Source organism: Loxodonta africana, chromosome 1 (assembly GCF_030014295.1).
Source record: "Loxodonta africana isolate mLoxAfr1 chromosome 1, mLoxAfr1.hap2, whole genome shotgun sequence".
NCBI lineage: Eukaryota > Metazoa > Chordata > Mammalia > Proboscidea > Elephantidae > Loxodonta > Loxodonta africana.
Genome location: NC_087342.1, coordinates 120,592,217 through 120,615,555, shown reverse-complemented (window position 1 = coordinate 120,615,555; position 23,339 = coordinate 120,592,217). Strand labels below are relative to the sequence as shown.

Genomic DNA, 23,339 nt, shown 5'->3' with positions numbered 1-23,339 from the left:
TGAGAATAAACCTATACATTTTATTTGCTTTAAAAATCTGCATAAAGGCTATTCACTTAAAATGTCCAAATTTATTTTTAGTTTTCCAATGAGTTACAGCAGTGCTTACGGCACACTGAAAAAATGCATGAGTATTTGGCTTTGCTTCAAGATATGGAGCCTCCCTTATTCAACCAGGAGTCTCTGGATAACAATCTAGAAGCTTTGAAAAACCAAATAAAACAGTTAGAGGTAAGAATTATCTGCTGCCTCTGTGTGGGAGGTGGTTGACTGATGTTTGATTTGGAAAAATAAACAGAGCTCTTTGTTTTTATCTTTTGAATATTAGTTATATCTGTGCTTTTCACTAAAGAGTAAATGGGTCTGGGATCTGTTTCTTTGCAGACATTTGAATTGGGATTGGCTCCAATTGCTGTTATTTTAAGAAAAGATATGAAGTTGGCAGAAGAGTTCCTGAAGTCTCTTCCTGGTGGCTTTCCCAGAGGACATCTTGAGGAACTGAGTGTCAGCCACAGAAGTTTGCAGACTGCCTTCTCTTCTCTCAGTGATGTGTCTTCAGAAAGGATGAAACAGATCATGCTTGCAATTGACTCTGAAATGGTAGGCATAAAAATGTTTCACACCAAGTCAGAGTTGATTTTTGAAGATTATTTGATTATTTAGTCAGAAGATGAAGTATTTTATTTTCACAGTTAAATGCTTAAAACAGAACCATTGTTTGTAGGAATATGACATTCTGGGGACTGACAGAAATGAACACTATTTTATTTTCTAGTCTAAACTAGCAGTTTCCCATGAAGAATTTCTGCATACACTTAAGTCGTTTTCAGACTGGATATCAGAGAAGAGCAAATCTGTGAAGGATATTGAGATAATGAATGTTGGAGATACAGAAAATGTAAAGAAAAGTTTGGAGTTTCTCAAGGCAAGTATCAAAATAAATATGACAGAGTACATATAAAAACCTATGTATTTAATATAAATGTTTTGAAAAAATACAACTTTGCTAAGGCAATAAAAGATTTTTTCTTCCTTTGTCTCTAAGAGATGTTTGTTCATAAAATAATCACCACTTTATGGATGCCATTTTAGGGCTGTCCCAACTGCATTACCAAACTTGCATTACTCTTGACATCCTGAGATTTGTGTTTATGTTGACATGAGTCACCTTTAGAATGCTATTTTTTTTCAGAGTTCTTAATTTGAACAGCATGCCTCATGAATGATGGTTATACTCCTAGCCTAGGGGTCCGAAAACTGAAATTCTGAATAGCCCACTTAATTCATGTTTCAGATTCCTCAGAATCTCATTTTTGTGCTATCAGAGTTACATGATAGTATAAATACTAACAAGTAATGTTTTAAAGCTATTGTTTGTCTTCAGTGTGCTGAATGTACGTAAGTTGAACTTTTACCTTTCGTCAGAGTTATATTTTAATTTGTGATGCGGCAGGCAAGGTTCAGATTTCATTGGGGGGGGGTGTTTATCTTTTTACATATTAATTGCCAGAGTGTTTAAATAATTTCATCGTTACCATCTATTACTTAGATGGTAAGTAGATTTTTGACTAAGTAAATAACGAAAAAATACCAATAAAACGTTGAGTCCCTGATGTAAGGGGCACATTTTTAAAATAAATATTATTGTTAAACTTTATCGTGGCTTAACTCTCTGTTGGTAACTTGTACTGCTTTGTTCACAGAATGTGTTAAGAGACCTTGGACATACCAAAATGCAGTTGGAGACTACTGCCTTTGAAGTGCAGTTCTTCATTTCCGAATATGCACAAGATCTGTCTCCCAACCAAAGCAGACAACTGTTGAGGCTCTTAAATACAACTCAGAAGTGTTTTCTTGATGTACAGGAATCAGTAACTACCAAGGTGGAACGTTTAGAGACTCAGTTACAGCTTGAACAAGATCTTGATGATCAGAAGGTTTGCCTTTCTTTGTAGAGTTGGAATTCTTGGTTTTTAGTTCTTAATGTAGATACCCAGGGGTTATGGCAAGATAGGAACGGTTTTCTAGAAGAACAATTAATAAACAGGTACAATGTAGGGATGGTAAAATAGAGAACAATGTTGTTTTTCGTAGTGATGGTATCATTTCATTAATTTTAGTTTTCATGACTCCCTAAAAGTAGTCTTTTCAGGGGAGAGTCTTGATTTTTTTCTAGGAGTAGAAAAAAATACGGATGCACTTAGAAATTTTAGGGGTTATGTTGATGAAGATACAGCTAAAGAGATGAAGGGTATTTCTCTCCTTGGGAGGCAGTATTGCACAACAGTTCAGGTCATGGGCTCTGGAGCCAATCTGCTGATTTTAGATCCCAGCTGTACCAGTCACTGGTTCTGTGACCTCGGGCAAGTCACTTCACCTCAGTTTTTTTCTTATTTGTAAGATAGAAACAATAGTGCATACCCCGGGTAGTGTTGTGAGCATTTGATAAAAGAGTGCATATAAAGCACTTAATACCTTGACTGGCATGTATTAAGCTCTTAGTAAACATTATCTACGGCTAGAAGATGTATAACCAGTGTGTATGTCACAGGAAAAGGAAAGCTGCATGTAATCTGTACTGACTTAGTAAATTAAAGAATCTCTTAGAAAGAGATAATGCATGTTATAAGAGTGCTGCATCTAATGACAGTAATGAGCCAAAGGGTGGGAATGATTAGCTGTAGAACTGGACACAGAGACTAAGTGAAAATACAGCGAGCTGCAGTGCTTTCATTATTTCTTGAAGCACCCAAGCATTGCCTCTAGCATGATAACCTATATACACACATCAAATACGTTAATAGGCAAGTCACGACTAACTTCTGTTTTGATATCCTTTTGCAGAATTAATTGTGTGTGTCGCAGGTTTCAAGAGCTTAAGAAAATGGGATGTTTTCTTCCTGTCGGTCAGAAGTTCCATCTCTCACACATACGCATCGCCAGTATTCTGTTGAGCAGTTGCATCCAAACATGATCTTTTTCCTTGTATATGGGACGTGCTATTACTTTTCTCTCTCACCTTGCTGTATTTGTACCCCACTGCTATCATGTTTACAGCATACTTGTAAAAGCTTGTTTAGAGGAAATTTGCAGAATGTATTCTAATAAGAAGCTGTCACAGTAGCCATTTGACCACCACCTGTTTAAAGATGCTTTGGCTTTGCCCCACTTTAGATTGTGGCAGAGCATCAGCAGGAGTTCAGAGACAAACTCCAGGGCATATGCGACCTCCTCACCCAGACTGAAAACCGCCTGATTGGCCAGCAGGAATCCTTCGTGATTGGAGATGGCACGGTTGAATTAAAGAAGTACCAGTCTAAGCAAGAGGTAGAGTTTGGTTTTGTATCAGCAGCTTTATGTTGTTGTTAGCTTTTATTATTATGGCTTGGAAATCAGTTAGGATTCTCAGCTGAAAAATATCAATCATTTTAGCACTTCAGAGGTAAGGCATACCTAGCTACCCTCAAGCCTGACAGTAACAGTCAAATTTTCAACTTCTAGCAGCCCAGGTCATTTTCTTGACTACTTTTTGGTGTGATATTAAGTGGAGCAGGTATGAAGGAGCTATGATAATGGAAATATTTTGTTTGGTGAATTAAAATTTGGATCCATTTTCAGGCCAGCCTACTAACAAGCCAATCAGGGGAAATAATCAGAAATTCAAATTCTTTCTCAGCTGCTTTTTTTTCCTTCTGTCTCTGCATTTTATCCCTATTCATTAAAGGAAAGTGAAAAAAAAATATGACAGAAAAGGATATCTTTATTTTGGTGGCAAGAGAAAGAACATTCTCATTGAAACTAGGTAGTTCTTGGTTCAAATCCCAGATTCTACGCATTGTTAGCTTTATAACTTAATCTCTCTGAGCCTCAGTTTTTTGTTCTTTTCGTTAGTCATGCTTCCATTATCATAAGAGTTAAGTAAACATTGTGTGTTAAGTGACTAACATAGTTCATGTCACATAGTAATGGCTCAATAAATAATATCTCTTTCAAGTCAAATACTTTTCAGGAAAATTGGAGGAGCCTGAAAATAAATTCATGGAGAAAAAGAGTATTAATGGTCAAACATAGTAATATATTAAGATAGAAAACACATAGTAAAGGATGAAAGGAAGAAGAAAAATTATATAATGAAATCTAGACTGAGGAAAGCTGTAACTAGAGATCTTAATCTTGAGCTTCCTAATAGCCGGGGCAAAGAAATAAACGTTACATATTATGGAGTTCTAGTTGTTCAGAAGAAAAAAGTATCTTAGTTTACTGGGAAAACTTTTTTTTTTTATCCTGAGCCGTAAATATACTAAAAAAATAAATGTTTAGAAATAGACTAAATAAGATTGCCATGTAAAAGCTTTTGTAAATGTACACATATATATATATGTGTGTATATGAAAACCCTGGTGGCACAGTGGTTAAGAGCTATGGCTGCTAACCAAAAGGTCAGCAGTTTGAATCCACCAGGTGATCCTTGGAAACCCTGTGGGGCAGTTCTACCCTGTCCTATAGGGTCGCTAGGAGCTGGAATCGACTCGATGGCAACAGGTTTGGTTTATATATGTATATATGTTTTTTAATATGGTGTATACGAATTTGTTTAGATTATATACTGAGTACTTCAGTGTTTTCCATGTTTTAAAATCGACATCCATTTGCAACATGAAAATGAAACGCAACATGAAAACCTTGGGCCTTTCTGTAATGTGTTTGAGATTTCAAATTATGTAAATATTGTGATTGAAATATACCAACTCAAATTAACATTTTGAATGTGCTTTTTCAAACGACGTATGCTAGACTCTTCTGCTCACCCCCTCTTTTAGAATTACAGCTCTGGAAGAAGTAAATAGGTAATAATTTAATCAAATATTTTTTCTTTTGTTGTAAGGAATTACAGAAAGATATTCAAGGAAGTGCACAGGCATTGGCAGAAATAGTGAAAAACACAGAGAACTTCTTGAAGGAGAGCGGGGATAAGCTGTCACAAGATGATAAGGCTTTGATTGAGCAGAAACTTAATGAAGCTAAAATCAAGTGTGAACAACTTAACGTTAAGGCAGAACAGTCGAAAAAGGAGCTAGATAAAGTTGTGAAGACAGCAATCAAGGAGGAAACAGAAAAGGTCTGTAATCAAGTATGTGGAACACTATTGCTTTGTTGAAAATGACTAGTACAATGGCTGCTTGATTGACTAAGTGGTGTCATTAACACTAAGGACTAGAACTCTGGATTTCCAGATTGACCAAATACTACAAAAAGTTTGAAGAGTTAACTTTGTTAAACTTTTTCCTTAAAATTGTTTAAAATGGGATTGTGAGACTGGTGAAATGTGTGTGACTCATTATCAGTTATAGTTACAATTTTGGGATTATTTTTAAGAACAGTGAGAAATTCAAAGTACCTGCCTGTTGCTCTGAAATGTAATTTCAGTATGTTCCTTGGTCAGTTTTTAGTGTACCAGTATCCCACACTTGTTTAAAATGATCTACTTATTTAGTTTCATTATATCTTAAAACTAGTGACTGCACATGTTCAGAATGTGAACTTCCCCTGCCTAGGTTGCAGCTGTGAAGCAGCTGGAAGAGAGCAAAACCAAAATAGAAAACCTTTTGGACTGGTTGTCAAATGTTGACAAAGAGTCAGAAAGGGCAGGCACAAAACACAAAGAAGTAATTGAACAGAATGGGACCCATTTTCAAGAAAGTGATGGCAAGTCAGTGATTGGAGATGAGGATGAAGTTAATGGTAACCTGTTGGAAACTGATGTTGATGGGCAAGTTGGAACCACTGAGGAGAACCTGAACCAGCAATACCAGAAAGTCAAGGTGTGTTGTTTTAAACATAATGAATATTGTTAAATGCTACTTCCAGATAAGTAAAGATGGCATCTGAGGTATATTTTCAAAGTTTAATGACCAAAGAGTAATGCAAAGTCCTGTTATCCAGGGGCATCCTTATGTCAAATAGAAATTACTATTATGAGAGTTTTAAGCAAGTCAAAAAACAATGAGAAGTAAAACAGAAGATGTGAAGCGGACTCACTAGAAATAAAAATAAGAGTTAATATTTATAGAGCAATTGCCGGGCCCTCTTCTAAGCTCTCATCTTCTATTAACTCATGTAGTCCTCTCGGCTACTCTATGGGGTAACCTGTTCTCATTTTACAGATGAGGAAACTGAGACCTATAGAAGCAAAGTAACTTGCCCAGAGTTACACATATAGTAAGTGATGGAGCTTGGATTTAAAACCAGGTGGTGTTCTCAGTCATTCTACTAAGTTCTAATCCGTGTTCATTGACTAATATGCTGTGCGATCTTGAGCTCATGTAAGTCCTCTCTGAGCTCCACTTACCTATACAGTGAAGTCTGTTATTGAAAAGAGATACGAAAGCTCTTCTAAAAATCCTGTACATTATGGAAATTAAAGGTAGCAGCAGTGCTACTATAGGAGCAAAGATAACTTTTGAAAAACATTTTAAAGTGTCACACAAGTGATTATTGTGTTTCCAAGTTTGACTTTTAGTAGTCGGATGACTGAACTTTAGGAACTTTTGAGGTTCTGTTCTGTGAGGTTCTTACATTACAGGTAATACAAATTAAGCCAGAAGAAGAGTGGAAGCATTTAGTATGTCACAGTTGCAGGGAGGTGTTTTTGTAGTTGTCTCAAAAATGAAACATCTAATGAATTCCTAAAAGAACTTAATCAATCAGTTACACAGAAGCTAGGAAAGGTTAATAACTTGACCAAAGTAGTGGATTTAAATATAGGGATGCCTGACACAAAAACCCTACAACAAAAATTGTAGCCACAACATAACATTTTTGTTTTGATCTTTTCACTTCTAAGAATATAGGGATCTGAAAGTACTGCAGAAATTCCTAATCTGATAGAGTGGAGAGATGGCCAGAGTCCTTGCGTCGGGGATTGCTTCCAGCTCTCTCTAGTTGTGCCACATGTCCTGGGCCCAGCCACTTCTCCATTAGTTTCCATTTCCTAGTTTGTAAAAGGAAGGGCATGAATTAGGTAATTTATAAGGTTTCTATATTTCTATCCAACCTAATTGAGTGCCTACTATGTGCAAAGACCTACTTGAGGCTAATGCCTGAATGTAATTAAAATACCAAGGACACGGTCTGTTGGAGAAAAGTTATTTATTAAAAAATATTGATCATGTTTCCACAATTTGGCAGGCATTGTTGTAGACAATGAGGATACAAATATTAATGAGTCTGTTTTCAGCTGACTATTTGGGATCAGACTTGTAAGTGAACAGTTGTCTCACAGCAGTGTTTCTCAACCATTTTCCCTTACTCAGTACCTGTGTGCCAGCACTGTTCTAGGTTCTTGGGATTCCCCAGTGAGCAGAAAAATCCCTATCCTATTGCTGCTTGTATGTTAGGGGGTGAGGATGGTATGGCAGACAGTAAATAACTAGGTTATATGGTATGTTAGAATGCGGCAAGTGCTATGGGAAAAAGAAAAGGAGTTGAACAAAGATGGTTGAATGCCTGGTGGTAGGAGGGACAGTGTTAAATAGGATAATCAGAGTAGGCCGCATTGAAAAGATGAGATTTATGCAAAGACTTAAAGGAAATGGGGGATTAACCAGGAAGATATTTGAGGGAAGGGCTTTCTGGAGAAAATGCCATGAGGTACCTAACAAGCTCGATGTGGGGGTGGGAACGGGCAATCGGCCGGAGTCCCTGAATTGACATGGGAGCAGGTGCAGGAAGTAGAAAGATCTTTGAGGTAACAGGACAGCCTCCGTGTAAGCCATTATAAGAAATGTAAAAAACTGTCCCAAAGGATAGTACGTATGGCGTATTAGGGTAAATGAAAAAAGCTGCTTATGACTGGAGGGAAAGGGACTCCAGCCATTCAAGGCCCACCGGCTGCCCTGAAGGTTAAGGTGATCAATCAGTAGCTTGCCTTCTGAGAAGGTTCCTTAAGGCCTTCAGAGTGGAGGTTCTGCAGGCTCCGTGCTAAGTGTTCTGTGTATCTGATCTCATGTACTTCTTATGGCAAACCTATGATGTGTAAGAGTTATTGTCTCCAGTTTCTGTGTGTGGGAAACTGAGGCCCAGTGAAGCTAAGTGGTGCCAGTGTTCTCTTGTATTATATCTGTTCCTTTTAACCTCCCTTGGGCTCCTCTGAATGTATATTGTTCTTGCATAAATATTGTTGCCGTATTTTTAATAGGTTTAAAACTACATATTCTTTTTTCCTATTTAAATGTCTTTTCAGGATCGTATACTAACAATATTCTACTTATTTGCTCAATAACTAGGTAAAGACATTAGTAAGTCCTTTGGGATGGCTGTAAGGAAGCAGTGAATAAAATGAAGTTGGATTATAGATGTTTTAGAGTTGGAGTAAACATTTGTCATATTTTTTCCAAACTTTTTAGTAATGGCACTTGTCATATGTGATTACCTAGGAACTTTCTAGAAAAGGTTGGAAATTCCCTTAAAAATAAGATTAGAGTGCTAAAAAAGCTTTTTCTATTCTGAAATTCACCAATAAAATGGAGCTATTGTACAGCTTGAAAAGAGTAATGAAAAGCAAATTATAGGCCTCTGGGTCATTTAAGTCTGTTGATCCTGAGGTAATGGGGAGCTCCCAACAGCCTCAGTATAACGCTGTGTCCAGACATGGACCAGTAACATGAAGTTTGCCTCCAAAAATGGAGGGTGCTGAGAGACTGAAGAAAGAGGCAGGCAACTCCACTGTGGCCGTGAAGGAGTTTTATTAGGAAGACTTACTTCTGAGGCAGTCTTGGGTGGCAGCAGGACCAAAGCAGATCTCTGCACCCTGCATTATTAGCAAGGCAGAGGTCTTACAGTGGTGGTGAACAATAGTGGCTCCATGCCAAGCGCTTACATAAGAATGCAAACTGTAGTGAACTAGTGCACCACATGGGAGTGCCCATGTTCGGTTTTACAAAGCCTGATTCTCCTTCAGTCCACCCTTTGAGGCTGGCCCTTACAATCTGGCATGTTCCCCTTCTTGTAATGTGTGTAGAATGAGAGAGCCCATTCCCTCCCCGCCAGGAACAGATATGGAAGTGGGGTTGTCCAGGAGCTGTGTGGCGCCCGCATGGCAGGAGAGAGAAGGCGACCCAATTCCCAGCTGCCCTATCAGAGAATTTTCTGGACTCAAGGCCTTTACTTAGGCAGCCTGGGTGGGAGGCACAGAAGCAGACAATTTCCCCAACGCCCTGTCACTGCTTTAAAGTTATGATCACTTTGTTTCCACACAGGCGCAACATGAGAAGATCATCTCTCAGCACCAAGCAGTCATCATAGCCACTCAGTCTGCACAAGCCTTGCTTGAGAAACAGGGTCACTATCTCTCTCCTGAAGAAAAAGAGAAACTACAAAAAAACATGAAAGAACTGAAAGCACATTACGAAACTGTACTGGCTGAGTCGGAGAAGAAAATGAAGCTAACACGTACTCTGCAGGAAGAATTAGAAAAGTTCGATGCGGATTATAGTGAGTTTGAACACTGGCTGCAGCAGTCAGAACAAGAACTTGAAAACCTAGAGGCAGGGGCAGATGACTTCAGCGGCTTAATGACCAAATTGAAGAGGCAGAAAAGTTTCTCAGAAGACGTTATTTCTCACAAAGGTGACTTGAGGTACATCACTATTTCTGGAAACAGAGTGTTAGAAGCTGCCAAATCTTGCAGTAAGAGAGATGATGGCAGCAAGGTTGACAAGGAGAGTATTGATACTTCTGCAACCCACAAAGAGGTACAGAGCAAACTGGATCATGCTACCGATCGCTTCAGATCTCTCTACTCCAAGGTGATTATATCTTTATTTTTAAAGGGGAAGATCAGTCTGTGATTATAATTTTCACTCTGTCCTCTTACCATTTGTTTTGGAATTAGAAGCAAGAAACCTAAAAACTGAAGCAGGAAAAAAAATGGTGGTTTCAGCCTGCATCCATTAGTCTTGTTTGTCTGCTTTGCTTCTGAAAAATGTGTTTAAAATTTAGGAATGTAAAGTTATTTAGTTAAATAACTTTAAAGTTATTTAGAATAATTCCCAGTTAGCTTTAGCTCTGAAATTCTCTAATAACAGTGTCCAATTTGACCGCTAGATGGCGTTTGTGTGTTAGAGCAAAGCAAAGTGGCTTGCTAATTTGCAGCATCTCAAGTTTGGGAATTTGACATTTCGTCTCAGATAATTCTCTTCACAAATGCTGCAAATGTTTGTTTTACAGATACATTTCATCAGTGTGTTATTTTAATACTTAATAGTGGATGGTTTCAGCTCCTGTTATTCCTACAGACATTAAGAGTTTATTTTAAAAACAACAACAGAAAACCCTAAGAAAAACAATTCCCTGTTGGTCATAAGGAAACCCTGGTGGGGTAGTGCTACGGCTGCTAACCAAAGGGTTGGCAGTTCAAATCCACTAGGTGCTCCTTGAAAACTCTATGGGGCAGTTCTACTCTGTCCTATAGGGTTGCTATGAGTTGGAATCAACTCGACAGCACTGGGTTTGGTTTGGTTTTGGTTGGTGATAATCCAATAAAACCTGTAAGGGCTGGAACTTGATGGGACTGCCTTGTTTTTCTCAGTCTTGCAAGTTTTCTGCCTTAAATAGGGTGCAGTCTTACCACTTTTCTCTTGTTCCTTTTTGTGGAAAATATTTGAGTTTCCTTCTCTGACAGGTTTCCACCTTACACAGGTTCTGGTTTTCGCATGTTTTACTGTGTAGGTTGAACAAGAACAGACCAAGTTGTATGAGAGATTTGAAGAGCCTCTTGGGCTCTCAGTCTTTGCTTCATTCTCATCTAGACTATTTGCCCTTCGGTGTTAACCCCATTAAACATACAAAAAAAGCAAAAACCAACCTATTGCTGTTGAGTTGATTCTGACTTACAGCACTCCTGTATAGGACAAAATAGAACTGCCCTATAGGGTTTCCAGTCTTGATGCAAGCAGATTGCCACGTCTTTCTCCCACAGAGCAGCTGGTGGGTTCAAACTGCTGACCTTTTGGTTAGCAGCTGAGCACTTAACCACTGTCCCACCAAGGCTCCCTTATGAAACACAGACATGACTTATTAAGCACCTTGAAAGCCTTCACATTAAATACATATCAATGGACAAAGGTGTGTAAAACCCAGTGAGAAAATGCCCTGATAGATGCACCTCCTCTGGTGATTGATCTCTTAATCCTTTCTGAGTTAAGATTCACTCATTGTAAATATGTTTTTGAATTGGTATAAATCTAGAACTATCATTTCTATGCATACTTTTTGTTTTCTTAGAGGATGAGTCTTCACATAAAGAAGAAAATCTTACTCCTACAGAGTTTTCACTGACCTTGGCTGAAGTCTGGTCTTTTCTGAGTTACATAACTAGAAGGTCCTAAGGTTATTTTGACAGATATAAAATAGTGAGTTGTAATCACACCCCTTTCTCTTTTGATTATTTAGTGCAACATCCTGGGGAATAATCTTAAAGACCTGGTGGATAAATATCAACACTATGAAGATACTTCGTGTGGACTTCTTTCCGGGCTCCAGGCCTGTGAGGCCACAGCGAGCAAACACTTATCTGAACCCATTGCTGTGGACCCCAAAAATCTGCAGAGACAGTTAGAAGAGACCAAGGTGAGTGAGTGAGTGAGAGAGAGAGAGAGATCTTCAATGGTCTTGTTGAAAGGCTTCTACTTTCCAGTGCTTTTTTGATAGTTCCACTTAGTGTAGGGGGCAAATGGAGCAGTATACTTCACCCTAGCTAGAGTGAGTTATGACTCTGTTTCTCCCCAGTCCATTCATTTCTCTTTCTAATGAGATAGTTTTACCCACAGTTGTTTAACTGGTTTTACCTTGCTGTTATGGCTCCTTGCCTACACCCTCTCACCCCCAAACAAAATCCAATATGGTGGTCTAGGTCCCATTCTTGAGAAGGATTTGGTGATTGGGATAGAATATTACTCCTAAAAATATACTTACGCATCAAAGCAGCAGAGAGTTTCATAATTTACTGTTAAGGGAAAGTTGTTGAAAGTTGAGCTTCCTGTGTTTGTGGGGGAGGTGTAAGCAAATTTGTGAAGCATGCATTTTTCTCTCACTTTTATCAACCTTCATGTGGGCCTTGCCTATTCCCCTTCTCTGCTCTGTTTATTCTCTTCAGCACCTAATACCATATAACATGATACTTACTGATCTTGTTCATTGTCTTTATCCTCCATTGGAATTAAGCTCCATGAGGGCAGGTATTTTTGTCTATTTTGCTTACGGCAATATCCCCAGGCACCTAGAAGAGTACATGGTCGAAAGTAGATACTCAATAAATATTTTTTAAGGACGGACAGGTAGAAACAAAGAGGAGCTATCACTGCCACATTTGGGGATTCTGAGGATGCAGACATTGGTATTATCAAGCACTGTTCTCAGGAAGTCTTCCAGCTGCTCCAGAGATACTGGCTTGATGTGGGAATTGTGTAACTGGGAGGGTCTCAGCCTTACTCACGATGACAGGGGAAGTCTATTCTATTTTCTTAAATTGAAAGCATATTTAAAAATTCTAATATAAGGGAAGATACTTTTCGAAACAGTTTAGTCAACACGAGCAATAATTTTTTTAGTTTGGAAGTTTCATTTCATAACTCTATTCTTGTTAGCAGGTGGGTGTAACAGCTTATTGATGCCATAGCTAGAAAGTAAACACGGCCTTGCCAGTTAAACAGCTGCCTTGAAGAATTTAGTTGCATCCGTTACAGAATCATAAACCATTTTTGTGCTATTAACAAGGAAACTTCATCTATATATATTGTCCCAGAGTCTCTGGGTGGCACAGACAGTTAATGTGCCAACTGAAAGGTTGGAGGTTTGAATCTACCCAGAGGCACTTTGGGAGAAATGCCTGGTGATCTACTTTAAAAAAATTAGCTATTAAAAACCCTGTGGGCCACTGTTCTGCTCTAACACACGTGGGGTTGCCATGAGTCGGCCTTGACTCAACAGCGACTGGAAAAAAAAAAATATGTGACTGGTCCAGGTAAGGAGACCAAGGTTATAATCTGCAGTATTCCCTGCCACAGACACTTTTTTCATGTTTTAATTTCATTGACATTATTCAAAAACAATATGAGAGAAACATTTGAGTACTTTAATTTGAAATTTTGTTCCAAGGTAGTACTATAAACCACTACCATGGTGGTGCAGTAGTTAAGAGCTTGGCTGCTAACCAAAAGCTGGGCAGTTCGAATCCACCAGCTGCTCCTTGGAAACCCTATGGGGCAGTTCTGCTCTGTCCAGTAGGGTTGCTATAAGTCAGAATCGACTTGATAGCAGTGTTTTTTTTTTTTTTAATAGTTAAATCATAACTTAATACATGTTAAAAAACTATAAACTCTCTTGATTTAATTATGGAGACATTTTGAAGAGGTGAAGGAGAGATGTTTCTTCTGTAGTTTATTTCTCAGCTTTAGGATGATAGGCAGGACCATCCTTGGTACTGAAAGTTTTTATAGGACCATAGTACTCATTCAGTAAATATTTATGTGTTAGGCCCATTACTAGGTTCTCTGAGGATGCAAAAATGTTGTATCCTCTGTCTTTGCCTTTGGAGAGCTCACAGTCTTAAAAAAAAAGCAGAGAAGCGTTCTTAATCTTACTCCATCTTCTAATAACCATGTGAGGTAGGTAAGCTGTCCCTGTGGCCTAGTTTTCAGCCTGGTTGTAGGTGAAGTTCTGGTCCTAAAGAATTTCTTATACTTTCTGTAACTAAACTTGTGGGACATTTTCCCACAGAGATCTGCTCTGATGTGGATTATTTGGCCTGTTTTAACAGGTGTAGGATCTCGTATTCAGATGACACTTCGCTAGTTGGCTGTAGTCGGTGGGCCTTTTGACATATGCATGGGCTGCCTGTGTGTCATCCCAATGTCTTAAATAATGAAAATGAGATGAGATTTTTACCATTAGTTTTAGATATTCATTTTAATTTGAAATCAAGACTGAAATAGAAGAGGATTTTTACAGCTTATGTCTTCAGTTATTTATTTATTCCAGAAACCTTTATTGGGGCCTACTGGGTCCTAAGGGGAGACCCTAGTGGTGTAGTGGTTAAGAACTACAGCTGGTAACCAAAAGGTTAGCAGTTTGAATCCACCAGGTGCTCCTTGGAAACCATAAAGGGGCAGTTCTGCTGTGTCCTGTAGGGTCGCTATGAGTCAGAATCGACTTGATGGCAACAGGTTTGTTTTTTGTTTTTTTTTTTAATGTGCTACGGGAGCCCTGGTGGCACAGTGGTTAAGAACTACTGTGAGCTATGAGTGCTGACCAAAAGGTCAGCAGTTTGAATCCACCAGGCGCTCCTTGGAAACCGTGTGGGGCAGTTTTACTCTGTCTTCTAGGGTCGCTATGAGTTGGAATTGACTCAACAGCGCCTGGGGAAGCACTTACTCAACAGGGGTGAGAAGAGAGGCAAGGCTTCCAAGCTGAATATTAAAGCGTGAATCAGAGCCAGGTTCAGGATGATGGTGGGAGGTGGATGGTATGTAGAGGTGGGTTAAAGCATTGGATCTAATATGAGCAAAGTCAGTGAGTTGAGAAATAACTGTGTTGTTGGGTATCTGGAAGAGGAAGTGGAAAAACTTTTATAGCATGCTCAAGTCTTAGCCTTTAATTTGAAGGTAATGGGAAGCTACCGAAAAATTTAAAAAGAGTGACGCGGTTAGATAAGTGTTTTAGAGAGAACACATTGGGAACTGTATCAGGAAAGAGGTTGGAGGCAGAGAAGACAGGAGTCTTTTTCGATAATCCTAGTGAGATATTATCCTGCAGTGATTCATAAATACAGAGCAGAGGTCTGATTAAAGAAATACTTAGCAGAAAAAAACTATCCAGGCTTGGTGTTTGATTTACATGTGTAAAGGGCAGCTGAGAGAGTAAATGGAGTCTAGGTGGAGCTTCACGTTTCCAACTTACTTAATAAGCCTGCAGCCTCAGGAGGGAGTACAGGTGTAGGGTATGAGGTGATGAGTTTAGATTTCAGCTTGTTGAATTTGAGATGATCATGGTGATGTAGTGGTTAAGAGATTGGCTGCTAATCAAAAGGTCGGCAGTTTGAATCCACCAGCTGTGCCTTGGAAACCCTATGGGGCAGTTCTATTCTGCTTATAGAGTTGCTATGTTCTTATGTACCACCCAGATGGAAACTTGAAGAGGCAGTTGGAAACCTCGGCCTATGGCCAAGAATGAGTTCATCTACAGTTGGGCATACGGGAGTTTGAATTTGAAACCCAAATGTGAATCTAGAAGAGGAGCTCAAGTACCTGAGGTGAAATCAAAGCCAAGCTTAGGGCCTGCATCATCAGCCTGTCCACTAGGGTAGAGATCTGTTAGAGGGGTTAGGAATACAGGGCCACCTTTCTGGAAGACTTATGTATGGTTCCTGCCTCTACTTCCTTTTTCCTCCATCCTGCTGCTCTTCTACATCTGATCACTCGAAGATCTGCGGGGACCTCTATTCAGCAAATTCAGGGGCCAGTTGGTGGTTTTTTGTTGTGCTTTTTATCTGAAGCAACTGACACTTTACGTTTTCCACTTTCATTTCTTCCTTTAAGCTTCAGTGAGAGAATTACCCTGGTCTCTTTTCTACCTCCCTGATCACATCTATTCTCTTTTTCCTCTCCCCATCATCTAAATATAAGTGTTCTCAATGATCCTTAATGGTCCCTTCTCTGGTGTTCCTGTGCTTTTGATTTTAGCTGTCTCATTGCATATCTTGACTTCCAGTTCTTTATATGTAGTTCCAACTTGTGGGACATGTAGAACTTCCTCCATTTCCAGCTTTGCTGTTTCTATATGAAGAGCCTAAAAGCACTTTGAAGTCATAAATTTTATATACTCCTAAGCTTGCCCCACTTTTGTTTACAAATTCTGTTAATTACCTAGGCTCAAAGATTTTGGAGACTTGTCTCCTTATGTCCTTTCTTCCTGTTCTCTTGAGCAGCACTGTCCAATAGAACATTATATGATAATAATAATCTGTAATCTGCCTGTCCAATATGGTAGCCACTAAACCACATGTAGCTGTTTAGAACTTGAGGTTGTGGCTACTGCAGCTGTGGAATTTAATGTTTAATTTTATTTAATTTTAATCTATTTAAGTTGAAAAAGGTACGTATGGCTAGTGGCTACCATATTGGGCAGCACAACTTGAGATAATCAGTTACCAAGCCCTAGGGAATCTCCTTAAGTGTTCTCTCCTGTGCATACTACTCTACTTCCCTAGCCAGACAGGCCCTTGCTTCATTGTTACTATTGAAACTGCCCCCTCTCTGGCATCACTGTTTCATTTCTTTCCCATTCAATTAATTCCACACAGTACTACAAATTTAACTTTCGTATAGGGCATCTCCTAACTCAGAAGCCTTGGAAAGCTCCCCGTTGCTGCAGGATAAAATGCAAACTCCTTAGCTTGACATTTGAAGCCTGGCATTCCAACATCTGGCTCTCACCTACCTTTCCAGCCTTATTTCTGTTTATTCACCCATACTTACCTTCCAGCTGAATAGGATTGTCCCCTTTCTTATGTGATTTTTCTGCCCTATATTTTGTTCCTTGTATTTTTTTCCTGCAGGAAATCCTCTCCATTTCTACATACCCAAATTCACATTGTCTTCAGGGCTCACCTCAGAGGCACCACCACCACTGAGGTGGCCTTCATTTCTCTCCCCAGTTATCCTGCTTCACAACATCCAGTGGTACTTTTTCTTCCTCATCTTTGGCACTTATCACTCCCTGCCTTAAAATAAGATCCCTGTGGGTAAGCTTCGTGTCTGTCCTATTTTTGTGTTCTCACAGAGTGTAGCAAGGTATTTTGAATTTATAAGATGGTCAGTAACTTTTGTTAAATGAACAGGAATAAATATGACTCAGTATGTGTCAGGGCCTAATGAAATGGAAGTCTTTAATTATCTTCTTACCTGGAGTCAGAATTGGTCCCAAAGACTTTTTGTTTTTTGTTACTGTTTATTTTGTTTGTTTGCTTTTTGTTGTTTGGTGGTAGTGATGGTGGTATTGTATAAAGCTCAGAAGTGGGGTTAAGGAGGAAACTCACGCTAAGGTGAGAGGGTTGCAGACTCAGAGAATCAGGCAAATTATTAGGAACATTTGCTTGAGGGTTTATTTCAGGAGTGAATTCATATTATCCTGACTGGCTGATGCTTTTGCTAGCAATGTTTTCATAACTGTCCTTATTCTAAGAATTCTAGAGTAGGGCTATAAGGACGAACAGTTTACTCTGTCCAATTTTATTTTATCTTATTGTAAGCCGTATTTTTTCATATGGAAATCTTTCATTTAGTTGTATGAGTATAATTGAAAACATTTAATCCTACAGGCACTGCAAGGACAGATATCAAGTCAGCAGGTTGCTGTCGAGAAACTGAAAAAAACTGCTGAAGTACTTTTAGATGCGAGGGGATCTTTATTGCCAGCCAAGAATGATATTCAGAAAACACTGGGTAAGATACTCCTTTTCTTGTTTCCAGTCTCACAGATGAATTCTAAATGAAGGTATTCTAATAGATGTGCAGGTAATGTCCACTAGGGTATATCTGTTGTTTCTTCTTTCCCTGTGAAATGATGAATCTCAATCTGGGAAAAGGCATGCCTTCTTTGGTAGGTATAGTAGTATCTTAGGGGTGGAGCTGTGTAGTTTGAAAAGATTCACATTTTAATTTAATATTCAGGAAATGTAACAAAAACTCCATATTTTGTGTACCACAAAAAGTAGAGCTGTACAAAAGTCTCCTGATTTATGGAAGAGGTTGAGAGACCCTGATTTAAGACAGTGTCCCCACTTGTCCAGTCTCTAGAAGTGGTCTTTGTGTGGCCTCATGGGGTTCCAGTTACCCCAGTTCTTCAGTTACACTAAAAACTCATACAGTTATAATGGTGGTTTTGTGTCCTCTCACATCAGTTTGATGCATTTCTTGGGAGAAGAGCTATTGTGTATTATTCCTTGTATCTACCCACAGTGTTTAGTTTATACTGAATCCACAGTAGATTATCAATAAATGTTGTTTACTGTCTTCTTATATGTATTTTTTGCTTTGACTTTGTTACTTTTCATAATATTTAATGTGTGGCTTGTGGTTACTATATACTTCTATGTGTGAAATAAAAACCTGCACAGAAGATGATTAAACCTATGTTTTACCCCAAACAGAACATGAGTTAAACTCTGAGCAGCAATTTTAGGTGAAGGGATGAGAAACTTTGCTTTTCTAAAACTACTATGTGGAAGGAAAACCCTTTATTATTATTACATAATTCCAACTTTTTAAAATCACGCAACTCTAGTGGTAAATAATATTTTAGCATGTACCCCTGTGTAAGCACCAGTATTTATAAACTACATGTATTACTATATTATCTTAGTATATGTTTTATAATTTATAAAACACAAACATAAAAATTTTTTAAAGTATATGATAAAAATACAAGCGGAAGTTCTAACATTTTGTTCCCATATCACAGTGAACCATCTGTACATCCCACCTTGAAGACCACTGCCTTAACGTTTTGGGTATAGGAATTTAGGGGAGAAAGAAAGAGACTACCTTTTATGTATTTCTGTTGTTCAATGAGGCAATTTGACATTTTTCCCATTGTTGAGTGTATGTAATTTCATTTTTATTTGCATAAAATTCATATATCACATTATTTTAAGACTTTGGAAGCTATCTCTGCCATAATTTTGTAGGAATAGGTAAAAATATATTTAAGGTATAGGGGAATTAGCTCTCTAAGATCTGTTTGATTTCTGAGAAAACATCAACCGCTTAAAAATTCTTACAGTGGGTTTTGTTTCAGTACCATTTTCTGAAAGTTTTTAAATCACTGAAATCAAGAATGTACTTCAACGACAGCATTTTATCACTGAGAAGTACAGAAACGAATGGTAACGTTCAAAATACATGAATTGATTGAAACATAGGTGACCTTGCTTGGGAAATCACTCGCCATAGCTGAACAGATTGCTGAAGTTACTGACCCTGCTGATACACAGAGGTGCCCGACTGAGAAGCAGCTCACCTGCCAGTGAGAGCATCTGCAGTGCAGAGCATCTGCTGTGACTTTCAAATTACAGCTCATATTTGAACTTGCTGCTTGTTTTCTTTGCTTATGGCATCTTACCTCATAAAAAATTCATTGCCATCAAGTCAATTCCGACCCATAGAGAACCTATAGGACAGAGTAGAAGTGCCCCATAGGGTTTCCAAGGGGTGCCTGGTGGATTCAAACTGCTGACCTTTGGTTAGCGGCTGTAGCTCTTAACCACTGTGCCACCAGGGTTTCCTATGGCATCTTGGTGCATTTTAAATCTTGCCCCTCTCCCCTGTCAGCATTCTCACGGTCCTCATTGTATCTTAGTGACAGGAACACTATTGTCGCTTTAGATCATCTAAATTTACAGTCTTAATTCAGGGAATATTTGTCAAGCAGTTTTCTCATGATGTCATATTAGAGCAATCAAAGAGAAATGCTGCCTTATTTATACGAATTACAACCCATGAGTCAAGCATAATAAGCATGTTTAAGATATTTCTTTTATGTAGAGATGTTTCAGATCAAAACTTTGTTCTACTGAGCATTTTACAGTGTAGTGGACTAAAGCATTCAGAAATAATTAAAATACTTTTGAAATTCTTGGACAGTAAGTGATAAATTCATAATTAAAAACAGATTGTTTTCCATACAGAGAGATGATGAATACTTTAAAAAAGACATTGTTCTTTGACCTTGACATTACTCTGAAATAGAGAATGTAAGAATGTTAAAATGTAGAGCTTTACATCCAAGTGAAAACTAGGCCAGAAAGGTTTTTTCTTTTTCTTTTTTTAATCATCTTAACTCTTTAAAATTGAAAGCACTTTATCTCATGTGAGATGGGTTAACCTGTTAACCTTTTTTTTCTTTTTTGTCTGCTATTAAGCTTTTCAAATAAATACTATTTATGTGTATTTTAGAAACATTATCTCAACCTCCTGTTTTCAGTGAATTTTCATTGTTAGTTTTCTAAATACATTCGCATCTGCCAGTTTCTATGCATAGTGAAAGATGCCAAAAGCCTAGCTTATAGGTGTGTGTGTGTGAGAGAGAGACTGAGTGAGACAATTTTTGTATGTAAAGGCTAATTCTTGATAAAATCTTTATAAAGTGTGCATTGTTTCTTGAGAATAGCTATTTTACTCGTACCTTTTTTCAGACAGTTATCAGTAAGTATGGCTAATTTGAAATGACAAATTAACCAGTTATTATCCTAAAGATTTCCTCCTATGTTTATGCATCTAAAAATCTTTTTTCAAATACAGATGTATTTATTAACTACTCTTAAAAGATTTCAGATTTTTATTTCCCACTAGGATCTTTTCCCTTAATGGCTGTAGGTGGTGCTCTGATTTGCATTATAAGAGTTATTATATTTTCTCTTTCTAATTTTGGTGTGGAACTTTTGTGATTCAATTTAGTGTATTTTTGAAAATTATAGGGCAAAGACAACTTTGTGGTTAACATTTCCTGATCTGTTTGGACTAGATGACATTGTTGGGAGATACGATGACCTGTCCAAGTCTATTAATGAACGAAATGAAAAACTGCAGATAACCCTGACCCGCTCGCTGAGTGTGCAGGACGGCTTGGATGAAATGCTGAACTGGATGGGAAGTGTGGAAAGTTCTCTGAAAGAACAAGGTCAAGTGCCCTTAAACTCTGCTGCTCTTCAGGATATCATCAGTAAAAATATTGTAAGTGACATTTTAAAAAGAAAAAAAAAAAAAATCCCCCTCCAGATGAAAGAAACAGTTATATAATTCCAGGAGTAAATAGATTTAAGATAAATTTAAAGATACAGAAGAAGTGGTGTTTCCTGAATATAGGAGTGTGGAAAGTGGTGCTTGCAAAAAGACAAATGTGCAAAACGATTTTTCTATGAAGTATAGAAAGAGCTTTGTGTACTTTTCTCATGAATATTATTTGTCGGAGAGGGCCTATACATACATTGTATCCTATCGTGTTTATCATTGCTTCAGCTAGCTGCACATGAGGTTAATCAGATCACTCTTGTTATTGTCTAGCCTTTTAAAAATTAGGACCATGGATAATCCGTAGGCTCCATTAGATCCCAGGGGTTGCTGAGTAGCAGCAGCCTCCTCCTGCCTCTCTGAAGCAACTAGCCAGCTGTTCTCCACTTCCCTTGAAGAGATTTGGGATGGGATTCCTCATGGGACAGATCAGACTTGTCATTCAGTCCCAACTGTTAACTTTCATTAGTCACAGGTTGTTCAAGTTTATGTCGTTATGAATAGTAATTAAAAAAAAAAAAAAAACCTGATATTATTTGTAAACATCATTCTAAAAATACATGTAATATTTGATTCATTTCAGATGTTGGAACAGGATATTGCAGGTCGCCAGAGCAGTATAAATGCTATGGATGAAAAAGTAAAGAAATTTATGGAAACGACGGACCCATCCACTGCGTCCTCACTGCAAGCCAAAATGAAGGACTTAACTGTTCGGTTTTCAGAAGCAAGTCATAAACATAAAGAAAAGCTTGTCAAAATGGAGGAGCTAAAAACCAAAGTAGAACTGTTTGAGAACCTCTCAGAGAAGCTCCAAATGTTTTTAGACACAAAATCCCAGGGTCTTACTGAGGCAGACGTGCCAGGAAAAGATGTTACTGAACTGTCTCAGTATATGCAGGTGTGTCTTCCTCAGCACACATGAGGCTGATCAAGTATATTAATATTAAGACAAGCTCATATGTTTATTGGCAGAATTATACTCAACTATTATAATTTTAACTGCCTGTGAATTACTAAAGATCTATGCTTTCTTTTGAAAATCTTACCGAATCTCCTCCTTGAAGCCTTTGCTCATTGATTAGAAATGAACACCATTTACCCCACAGTTGCTGTTGATTCTGACTCATGATGACCTCATGTATATCAGAGTAGAACTATGCTCCATAGGATTTTCAATGGCTGATTTTTTGGAAGGAGATTTCCAGGCCTTTCTTTCAATGTGCCTCTGGGTAAACTCGAACTTCCAACCTCTAGGTTAGCAGCTGAGCACATTAACGATTTGTACCATCCAGAGACTTCTATTTATCACACATACAGTTTTCAGATATCATAGTACTGGTAGTGTAAGTATCTTTCATGGCAGAACCCACAAACAGACAAAATATAAAGTATGCATTTTTAAATTAAATAGTGTATACTGTGTTCTGTCTTAAATCGCCTATTAGCTGCATGTTTATTTATATTTAGAGCACTGAAGAGAGCATTATTCTTCTATGAAAATCCGAATAGAGCCATTATGGTCCCATACATACTTCTGAATGAAATTTCATTTGAAGGTCTAGCAACATCTATATTGACTAAATATCTAAATACTTGTAGGAATCAACTTCTGAAGTCTTAGAACACAGAAAAGATCTTGAAGTTTTGCAGAGTCTTCTGAAAGAGATATCAAGTCATGGCTTACCAGGGGATAAAGCTCTGGTTTTTGAAAAAACAAATAATTTGTCAAAGAAGTTCAAGGAAATGGAGGATACCATCAAAGAAAAGTAAGCATCACTTTAAAAAATCGGATTTTATTCTACTTGATACTAACTAGATTGAATTACTTTTATTTGCTTATATAAATAGGTGAAGCAGTTTTTGAAAACTTGAGAATAAGCATAAGGCAAATTTTTAATACTTCTATATTTTGGTAATTTTTTTCATGCTAAAATATTGACTAGGAAATTCAATACTCCTTACATAAAAGCAGTATGTAAGAAAAATGGTAGCGGTAGTATATTACTGAAAGTAGCCTGAACTTGCTGTAGTCTCTGAAGTCTTTGGCTAATATCACAGAGAAATAACCTTGAAAGACAGCTCATGGTTCATTGCTTTCTGGGCTCAATTCAGAAGCTATGTGCAATTTCAATATAGTTCTTAATGGCCTCTTTTGTATAATAATTTGCTTTTTAAAGAGTCTTAGATAAGAAACAATTCCATAAAAAAAAAAAACAAGAAATGAGAGAATGAGCCTAAGTTGAGCTAAAAAGCTGTGCAAGGATAAACCTTGTGACTGAACTTTTACATATCTGATCTCATACTGGTTTCAAATATACATCTGGTTTTGCTAAAGTTTATACAAAAGAGCTCAAAAAGATAGAAAATAGCTATTTCTTGTTTAGCTATTCTTTCTTTTTTGATAATTCTCTATTTAAAGCTTTGGAGTATTGTCTGTATTACTCAAAGAACTGTATTTCCCACTTTGTAACATAATATTCAGTTCACATTGCA

General features: G+C 37.9%; 1 protein-coding gene across 14 annotated transcripts in view; it reads left to right on the top strand.

Moving 5' to 3' along the window:
• Positions 1 to 23,339, top strand: part of DST (dystonin) — a 482,507-nt gene that overhangs the window by 347,930 nt on the left and 111,238 nt on the right. For 8 of the 14 annotated variants that reach the window (XM_064287488.1, XM_064287480.1, XM_064287570.1 and 5 more), the window contains 13 exons: positions 82 to 231; positions 385 to 600; positions 776 to 925; positions 1,704 to 1,937; positions 3,175 to 3,327; positions 4,886 to 5,119; positions 5,556 to 5,822; positions 9,258 to 9,806; positions 11,452 to 11,628; positions 17,375 to 17,498; positions 20,578 to 20,786; positions 21,427 to 21,744; positions 22,446 to 22,612. In XM_064287488.1, coding sequence (XP_064143558.1) covers positions 82 to 231; positions 385 to 600; positions 776 to 925; positions 1,704 to 1,937; positions 3,175 to 3,327; positions 4,886 to 5,119; positions 5,556 to 5,822; positions 9,258 to 9,806; positions 11,452 to 11,628; positions 17,375 to 17,498; positions 20,578 to 20,786; positions 21,427 to 21,744; positions 22,446 to 22,612 — 2,948 coding nt within the window. The remainder of the gene's footprint in view (positions 1 to 81; positions 232 to 384; positions 601 to 775; positions 926 to 1,703; positions 1,938 to 3,174; positions 3,328 to 4,885; positions 5,120 to 5,555; positions 5,823 to 9,257; positions 9,807 to 11,451; positions 11,629 to 17,374; positions 17,499 to 20,577; positions 20,787 to 21,426; positions 21,745 to 22,445; positions 22,613 to 23,339) is intronic. The other 6 variants (XM_023544665.2, XM_010586936.2, XM_064287554.1 and 3 more) reach the window with 2 other exon arrangements.